The sequence below is a fragment of the Mastomys coucha genome, unplaced genomic scaffold, assembly GCF_008632895.1.
Source record: "Mastomys coucha isolate ucsf_1 unplaced genomic scaffold, UCSF_Mcou_1 pScaffold6, whole genome shotgun sequence".
Taxonomy (NCBI): Eukaryota; Metazoa; Chordata; class Mammalia; order Rodentia; family Muridae; genus Mastomys; species Mastomys coucha.
In genome coordinates this window covers 119,447,632-119,457,277 of record NW_022196912.1, presented here as the reverse complement: position 1 = coordinate 119,457,277, position 9,646 = coordinate 119,447,632, and the positions used below count along the sequence as shown (strand labels likewise).

General features: G+C 47.1%; 1 protein-coding gene across 2 annotated transcripts in view; it reads right to left on the bottom strand.

Moving 5' to 3' along the window:
- Ak7 (adenylate kinase 7) overlaps positions 1 to 9,646 on the bottom strand; it is a 71,711-nt gene extending 62,065 nt beyond the window's left edge. Inside the window, exons 1-3 of one of the 2 annotated variants that reach the window (XM_031356734.1) lie at positions 9,353 to 9,646; positions 6,471 to 6,662; positions 541 to 649 (exon numbers count right to left, since the gene is read on the bottom strand). In XM_031356734.1, the coding sequence (XP_031212594.1) occupies positions 541 to 649; positions 6,471 to 6,662; positions 9,353 to 9,454 (403 nt within the window). In that variant the 5' untranslated portion in view covers positions 9,455 to 9,646. The remainder of the gene's footprint in view (positions 1 to 540; positions 650 to 6,470; positions 6,663 to 9,352) is intronic. The other variant, XM_031356735.1, reaches the window with a different exon arrangement.

The window sequence follows — 9,646 nt, the reverse complement described above, 5'->3', positions numbered from 1 at the left end:
TGTGGAGGGGTGGGTAGAGAGGGCGGGGCTAGAGAGATGGCTCAGCAGTTGGTTAAGAACATGTGCTATTCTTGGAGAAGCCCTGAGTTCAGTTCCTTTAGTGCCCATGTCAGTGGTTAACAATTGCCTGTAACTACAGTTCTAGGGGATATGTTGCCCTCTTCTGACTTCTGTGGCAACAAACACACACACACACACACACACACACACACACACACAAAAGCCACACCTACAAATAGTGCCACTCCCTGGGCCACACACATCCAAACTATCACAGAGGTGGAGCTTCACAGTAAGACCCTGACTCGAGACACAAAGAAGTTCCAAGTCAACGCACAACAAAACACCCGGAGGTGCGTTCATTAGCACACATTTCCAAGTCCAGGCACTTCTCAGATCCGTTCTCCTGGGACTCTCAGAGTGGCGGTAAACAGTGCCCCTTATGATTATTAAGCATTAACCAGGGACTCGGACTGCAGCTCAGGGCTGAGTGCTTTCTACCCCAGCTAGCTGTAGCAATGTTCCTTATAGCTCACTGACCTGAGACTGCCCACAAGGCTTCCTCCACTTGCTGGACATTCTCCGTGATGTTATAGATGACAACATCGCACTCCATGAGATGCGAGAGCAGGTCATCCCGGGAGATGCCCTGAAAAGAAGAGCAACAGTCCATCTGCATCCACAAGTTGACAAGGGAAGCTGCCCAACCCCTACCCTGGGAGAGCCCCACGGGGAGTGTTTGCAGAAGTGCTTCTATTCAACTAAAATCTCCGCTCTCTTTCGTGTGCAGTTCATATGTAACAAAGACGTCCTTGAAAACAACCTGGAGTGGGGGATTTTTAGAAATTGCAAAATGGGGGTAAGACACTTGCCTTGCAAGTGTGAAGGAAGACTGAAGTTCTGTCCTTTGAACTTAGATAAAAATGCAATGCTGGCCTCGATGGTGGTGGCTCCCACTTGTCAAGCTGGGGAGGTGGAAGTGGGAGGATCCTTGGGGCTCCCTCATGAGCCAGCCTAGCCTACAGGGTTAACTGCAGGCCAGTAAGATACTGTCTCAGAGGAGGAAGACAACCTTCCTGAGGAAAACGCCCAACACTGTCTTCCAGTTTCCACACACGGGTGTGTGTGTGTGTGTACATTTCTCCAGGCCCTTTCAGGTCCTTTGGCATCACCTACCCTAATTTGCTTAGGTTACTATAACAAAGCACAAGACCCTGAGTGTCTTAAAGAACAGAATTGTATTACTACCACGTAGGGGATGAAGTCCAAAGCCAAGGTGTACTAAGCAAGTTTGGTTCCTTACAGCCAGAGGGAAGAATCCATTCTTTTCTTCTTTTTTTTTCTTCTTAGCTCCCAGAGAGTGATGAGTGTTGCGGAATACTTGATCACACTGAAAACCCTGAGACTGTGCTATTTGCTGAAAAACCCCATTTTCTAGTTGTGGTGTGGCTCAGCCTTTAGTCCATACCTCAAATCCTTCTGGCTGGAATATAGACCCATCCTTAGCACACACCTTTAATCCCAAACAATGAAGGTAAAGTGAGTTTGTAGAAAGAAGCACCCATGTTTGAAATTAGGCCATGCTGTCTAACTGAGTGGCAGACAAATGTTACACAGAACTCGTCTACTTCAGTTGTGCCTGGGACAGGCCTAAAAACCTGATCACAGAACTGAGTTGTACACTTCAAAAGGAGTCAGCCTCCTGAGGTAGTCAGTCACTGACATCTCCTAACTCAGAGGTGTTCCAGATTGATCTCTGCTATAATCTGTGGAGAGATCTGCATGCTTTCTTTATTCAGGTATAAAGGTGCTTTAAGAAATATTTTGTTACAGCTAAAATTGAGATTTATCATGGTTTCCTGACCTCCACAGTGTTTCAATAATCCTAATTGATCTCCTAGCTGTAGTTAGCTTGGAATTTCTACAAAGGAGCTGTCTTATCAGACAGAGTGTCTCCAAAGGTAGAGATAGCAGTTAGGCACAAATCATCAGAGCAGTCCCACAAAGTTAGAGTTAGTAGTCAGGCACTAATTATTAAGAGCAGTCCCACACAAGGCAGAATTGTTTTACTGACTAGAGAGAAGTTATAGGGCTTCTCTCACTAGTTATTTACGTTACAGCCAAGGAATGCTAAAATACGACCCTCAGGTGCTTACCTCAAGACAGACCCTGAGAGTTTATCTTGGAGCTGCCAGGATAACCCAGTCCGAAGAAAGAAGAATGACACCACTGCTTCTCCACCTTGCACCTGGCTGATTGATTGTACTGACCTTGATGTGACCATCTCCTGCCTAAGTGATTTCTGTAGTTTGCCCTGTTCTCTGTGTATTATATAAGCCTGATTTCTACTTTGTACAAATTACATTCAGTTTCAGCACTCCCTTGTGTCTGTTTCTGTTTGTCATTTCTTCGCCAATGCCTTGTCTACCTGACTAGGACCCTGTTCCCCCCACGGGTTGAGGGAGGCCCAGACTGGCCGGCCCGTGGCAGACAAAGTGATGAATCAGAGAAAGATTTGACAGAATAGGATATGCCCAACTCTTATGAAGAGAGGAAAGGGAAGCTATTAAAGGGGGCAGTGCAAGAAGAGAGAGAAAAAAAGAGGAGGCAGTTTTACTGGGACAGTCCTACAGAGACGATTGCAGAAAGAGAGAGGAGGAGAGAGAGAGAGAGAGAGAGAGAGAGAGAGAGAGAGAGAGAGAGAGAGAGAAACTATACGCAGGTAAAGACAGAGTCAGAGAATGAGGAGCCGGAAGAACGCATTGCAGACATTTGTACGAGGCCAAGAAGCCAGTTTGACTGACTCAGTCTGGAGAGGAGTTTGAGTCAGAACAACTGAGTTGAGCCAGCCAGCTAGCGTTCAGAAAGGGCGAGCTTAATCAGCAGTAAGTCTCAGAGGCTGGAAATACTCTAGCCCCAGATAAGACTATAAGGAGGGTAGAAGCTTCTAGGACTAAGCTAGGTGACCCAGCAAGCCTCTGGGATGAGCTACGATGGGAGTAGGAGGGCTCCTTTTACAGATGGTGATGGCTGCCGTGGTGTGGCCTTGGAGATTCATAGCTCCATCTCTGTCTTGACGCTCACCCTTGTGTTCCTCCTGCGTTCTCCTCCTTGTACATTCATCCCAGAAAAAAGACCCTCTAAAAGGCTGATAATGTGGGATATCATCTTAATCAGTGTTCTATTGCTGTGAAGAGATGCCATGACTATGGCAACTGATAAAAGAAAGCTTTTAATTGGGGGCTGGCTTAGAGTTTCAGAATGCCAAAATCCTTGTCCACCATGACGGAGAGCACAGCAATAGACAGGCAGGCACGGCACTGGAGCAGTAGCTAACAGTGTACATTTGATCCACATGTGAAAGGAAAAATTAAAGCTTTGGACCTGTGCTGACTAGGAAGAAAAGTTATGGGCCTAAGAATCCATCACAAGCTGGCCCACATAGGTCTGGGAATGAGCAAGCAGTCTGTTAGACATCCTGAGAACTAGCAGGTCAAAAAGACATAAACTACATGTCTGGGCAGATATGGTTTAAGGTCAGATGCTCTGTTGACTCAGATTAACACCAACCTTAGGAATTTTCCATTCTGTTCTGCACGTAATATAATTAATATTTGAACTAGCCAATCATGTATAGCCACACTGATTCCTTTGTTCCCCTAGACCCATTTTCCTATATAAACCCCTAACTTTCGAGCCTCGTGGTCGGCTCCACTATCTCCTGTGTGAGATAGGTGTGGTGCTGGCCCGGAGCGCCCCGAAATTAAAACTACCTCTTGTAATTACATCAAGACGGTCTCTCGTGATTCCTTGGGTACACGTCCTCCCGAGATTTGAGTGGGGGCCTCCCCACGGGGGTCTTTCACAAGCAGGAGGTGGGGAGAGAGAGAGAGAGAGAGAGAGAGAGAGAGAGAGAGAGAGAGAGAGAGAGAGAGAGAGTGAGTCTGAATCAGTCAGTGTGGGCTTTTGAAAGATTTATTTATTTATTATATATAAGTACACTGTAGCTGTCTTCAGACACACCAGAAGAGGGTGTCAGATCTCATTATGGTGGTTGTGAGCCACCACATGGTTGCCGGGATTTGAACTCAGGACCTATGGATAAGCAGTCAGTACTCTTAACCACTGAGCCATCTCTCCAGCCCCAGTGTGGGATGAAACCTCAAAGCCTACGAACACCCAGTGACATGCCTTCTTCAACAAAGCCACACCCCCTAATCCTTCCCAAACAGTTCTACCAACTAGGAACCAAGCATTCAAATACATGAGCCTATGGGGGCCATTCTCATTCAAACCACCAAATATGTACTGACCTCCTAATTCCTAGTATTTCAGTCTGCAGCCTTACTTAAAAAGAGGGTCTTTGAACTTCAGATGGCTATATGGGCTCACATAGTAGAACACTTGGCTCTCAGATAGTGGCTGGCACACCATTGTACATGACATTCTTCTGTTTTTAACCTCCTACGTGCTGGAGTACAGGTGTGAGCCACCAGGACCAGCTGCGGGACAGATCTCACTAACACCTTTCTCACTCTTTGTAACTGATGTAGATATCTTAGTTAAGGTCTCTGTAGCTGTGGTGAAACACCATGACCAAAAACAAATTAGGGAGGAAAGGGTTCATTTGACTCACACTTCCACATTGTAGCTTATCACTGAAAGAAGTCAGGACAGGATTGCAAACAGGGAAGAAACCTGGAGGTAGGAGCTGATGCAGAGGCTGTGGAGGGGAGTGCCACTTACTGGCTTACTACCCATGGTTTTCTCATTCTGCTTTCTTATAGAACTGAGAAGAACCACCGGCCCAGGGATGAAACCACCCACAACAGGCTGGGCCCTCCCCCAATCAATCACCAATTAAGAAAATGCCCCACAGCTGAGATCTTATGGCAACATCTTCTCAATTAAGGTTCCCTCCTTTCAGATAACTCTAGTTTGTGTGTCAAGTTGACATAAGACTAGCCAGCCCAGGAGGCTAACGAGTTAAATCTGCAGGCGTGGACAGGTTATTGGGTGTACAGAGATCTACACTGGGTTCAGAGAGTGGAGATCCAGGCAGACAGAAGGCTTATTCTGGAAGAAAAAGCACCTCTTCTAGGGGAACAAAAATGTCTCCCAGTGAGGACTGGGTCCAGTTTGTCAGGTGAAGGTTGCACAGCTGCTCTGTAGGCAGAGAGATACAAGGCATTAAGTCCCCAGGAGCTCATTGCCTCACACCATTCCTCTTTTCTGTAAGGTATATTCACAGGACCTCCATAGAGAGATTTTTATGACTTTGGAGGTAAAGACTAGAGGAACCTCCTCCAAGAATACTTCATTTAAGTTCTTTTCTTTGGCCCCAAACTTAGAGTGGAGACATTATGGTGTTCTCTGTCACAGTAGAAAGGTATGTCCTGGGCTGGGGAGACGGCACAGTAAGTGAGGCGCTTGCTGCACAATCGTGAGGACCTGTGTTCCGATCCCAAGCACCCATGTTGAGCTGCTTGCAGTAGTGTGCATAGAGATGTATGGAGAGACAGATGGAGGCCCAGACAGAATCCCTGGAAGCTCGTGGACCAGCTCACCCAGTGCAGGCAGCAAAATCCAACAAAGCAACCCTGTCTAAGACCAAGTGCAAGGCAACGACTACCCCTTCTGACGTATGCATGTGCACTGTGGCATGCACTAGTCTGCACTCATGCACAGAGGGAAACACAAAGATAGATAGATAGATAGATAGATAGATAGATAGATAGATAGATAGAGCTGGCTCAGTGGGTAAGAGCACTGACCGCTCTCCTGAAGGTCCTGAGTTCAAATCCCAACAACCACATGATGGCTCACAACTATCTGTACAGCTACAGTGTACTCACATCCATAAAATAAATAAATCTTAAAAAGTAAAAATTATACTTTAAAAGAGAGACAGAGAGAGAGAGAGAGAGACAGCGAGAGAGAGTACCGGGCAGTGGTGGTGCACGCCTTTAATCCCAGCACTTGGGAGGCAGAGGCAGGCGGATTTCTGAGTTTGAGGCCAGCCTGGTCAACAGAGTGAGTTCCAGGAAAGCTAGGGCTATACAGAGAAACTCCGTCTCAAATAAAAAAACAAAAAACAAAACTAAACAAAAACAACCCAGAGGCGGGGGGGGGGGGGGGGAGATATGGAGGCAGGAGAGATGGCTCAGAGGTTAAGAGCACTGGTTGGTTCAATTCCCAGCATCCACATGGCCGTTTACAACTGTCTGTGGCTCCTGTTCCAGGAAATTCGACACCCTCATACAGACATACATGTAGTCAAAAAACCACCAATGTACATAAAATACAAACAAATATATTACTTAAAGCAGACATTTCCCATGGCCTGTCATGGAGCCGGCCTGCAGAACAGAGGAGCTGAGGTGGCAGAGACTGGTAACAGACTGCTTAAGGGGCTGGCACCAAAGGGGTCCTGTCCTTGTCCAGTCCTAGGGAGAGCCACGGGAGCTTACCGAGTATGTCTCCACAGCGAAGTCTGGTTTGACGCTCTCTGGCTTGGCCAAGGTGCCCACGACCTGGAAGGTGCCTTCCTTCACTTTTGTGGTGGTGGCTTCTGGAGCTGCAGCTGACTTTGTCTCGTCCTCTTCCTCCTCCTCTTCTCCAATCTCTTCTAGGGAAGCCCCAGCGACACAGTTAGCTAGGAACTGCAAGAGAGCAGGCATGTCCCAGGCACTAAGCAGAGGTTTGACCAAGGAAGCCTGTGCCAGTGAGTGATGGTTCCGGGTTCTTGCCTTTAGCATGGACCCCATACACTGAGCAAAAGTCTTGTGCATCGCGGTCACAACAAGGTGGCTAAGATGATGCCCACGACACAGGACAGTGACTATATATAGAGAGGACATTAAATAGCCAGTAACACAGGTGCAGAGAGTTTCAGCAACTGCTTGCTTGCTTTAGCAGTAGGCAGAACTGGGCTCTGGTAAAAATGTTTGTCATGTTCAATTGGAACACAGATATGCAATATATATGAGCCCCTGAGGTGATTTAAAATCATTTTGTCTGCTGGGATGGTGGCACACGACTTTAATCCCAGCACTCGGGAGGCAGAGGCAGGCAGATCCCTGAGTTTGAGGCCAGCCTGGTCTACAGAGAGAGTTCCAGGAAAGCCAGGGCTACACAGAGAAACCCTGTCTCAAAAAAACAACATAAAAAAAAAAAAAACCAGTTTGTTTATCCCCTCCCCCACCCCCATCTTTCTTTCTTTCTTGAAACAACATCTCATTTTAGGCTGGTCTTGAACTTGCTGTGAAGCCAAAGATGACCTCAACTCCTAATGCTCCTGCTTCCACCTCCTGACGGCCAGGACCACAGTCACACACCACCATACCCGTTTTGTGCCTGGTATGCAGCAGGTACCCTGCTGGCTCAGCTATATCCCTGGCTTAAAACTGTCTAATGGTTACATCTGAAAAATGAAAAACCAATACGATTAATTTTAAAGCTTTATTTTAGCACTGGAGATCAAGTGCAGTTCCTGGCATGTGCTGGCCAAGATCACTATCATACCACAGCCGTTAGTTAGCCCTAAATGTTCTATTTGATCTAATAAACCCAAACACATTATTTATCAGTTTTAATAAGGAATCAATATAAACTATTATGGTTAAGGTGTGTATTAAACATAGGGCTTCTCACATGCTAGGCGATGCTCTACCACTGAGATGCTTTCCAGCGTCTAAAAATTGATGAGCTATTTATTCCTTCCCTTCTTTGTACACAGTTTTTCACTATGTAGCCTAGGCTGGCCTCAGGTTTTTTTTTTTTAATTATTTATTTATTTTATATATGTAAGTACACTGTCGCTGTCTTCAGACACACCAGAAGAGGGCCTCGGATCCCATTGCAGATGGTTGTGAGCCACCATGTGGTTGCTGGGAATTGAACTCAGGACCCCTGAAGAGCAGTCAGTGCTCTTAACCACCGAGCCATCTCTCCCACCCCTAGCCTCAGTTTTGGAATGCTGGCACTGCGGGATCGCAGTCATCTTCTTTTGTCCAGTGCTGTTCTCTGGAACTCGATTGCATTGACGTTTGCTTACAGGGCTTCCCTTTTGGGACTAGCCATGCTGAGGTGTTCAGAGGACACATGGGGCCAGTAGCCGCTCTTACTGAATAATAAAATAGTGCTAAGATTTATTTATTTATTTTTGAAGACTCAATCTGTAATGTAAAACCTGTATCTCAGTCCAGTGTCAATTAAAAAAACAAAAAACAAAAAACAATAACCATTATGGAACCAGGACAAACGAGATCATAGGAGAACAAAACAAAAGAACCAAAAAATGAAAATAAAAAAGGAAAACCTAACTCGATAAAATGCACATCCAGCTGTGAAGAGAGCTGCCTCCCGGGGTCTTCACATCTTCCCCTTCTGTATCCTTACACTAAGAGTGTTGCTAGCTCGGGCGAAAGCTTCCTGTCCAGTGGAAAGCATGAGCTTCCATTTCCAGCCCTTTCTGCCTATTCCAGTGCTACAGTTGTTTAGCTGTCCGGCAGGCCACCACCCCTTGATAATCCACGCCAGAATTTAATTATGCCACAACTGGTCATGTGGTGATTTGCTTTAATGAGTTACTAGGGGGTTTGTTTCCACAGACTCATTTTTGATCATCTTGGGAGGCAGGAAGCCTGACGTCTAATCCCCTCTGCTACTTAAACAGAGGTGCAGGGAGGGTACCCCATCACCCTTGACTTCCCACAAGGCAGCAGAGGTCTCATCCTAAGGCCACTGGGGATCCAGAGCCCTCAATGACAGGGCCTCTGCAGGTGCGTGCCAAGATTGATTTTTATTTTATGTGAGTGTGTTTACCCTAAAGGTAGAAAGGGTGCCTTTCTCCAGGCAGTGGTGGCGCACGCCTTTAATCCCGGCACTTGGGAGGCAGAGGTAGGCGGATTTCTGAGTTCGAGGCCAGCCTGGTCTACAGAGTGAGTTCCAGGACAGCCAGGGCTACACAGAGAAACCCTGTCTCGAAAAATCAACAAAACAAAACAAAAGCAAACAAACAAAAAAAAACGGTAGATGAATGTTTCATGGATGACATGATGGCAGGACTTATACTTTGTCTGCTCCAGGTCCCGCCCATAATACTGTATGATCTGCACAAGCCTTTTTCTCTCTTGAGTCTAATTTTCACCATGTTCAAACACCTGGGGTTCCAGGAAGGAGCATGGGTCAAGCCTGCCTAGGGACAGCTCCTGGAGGCACTGATGTGCTAGGATTGGGATCTTCCCCTGGGGAGGATCCTAACAGCCAGTGATGCAGGCCTTTACTGTGGAGATAGACCGGGGACACGCACTGAGGATTGAGGGCCAGTTTGGCTCCGGCCACCGCTCACCTTTCCTATGTTTCCGCTGCTGTAGGTGTCCAGATGGTTTATAAACACCCTCTGTATCTTCAGAACTTTTTCGGTCGTCGCAGGAACTTCCTCTTCAGCCATGGTGGAAGCTGTAGTAGTTGCTAAGGTGAAAGAGTCCTGTCGGTTGCTAAGGAGGAGAGGCCGGGCTTTGGAAGGCTGAAAGGGTCAGGTACCCTGAGGCGTGGCTCGGGCTCTGGGAGGGGCGTGGCTCGCTTTTGGGCGGGGCGTGTCCTGTGGTGAGGCTCTGGAAAGGGCTCAGCTCTGGGGGAGGGT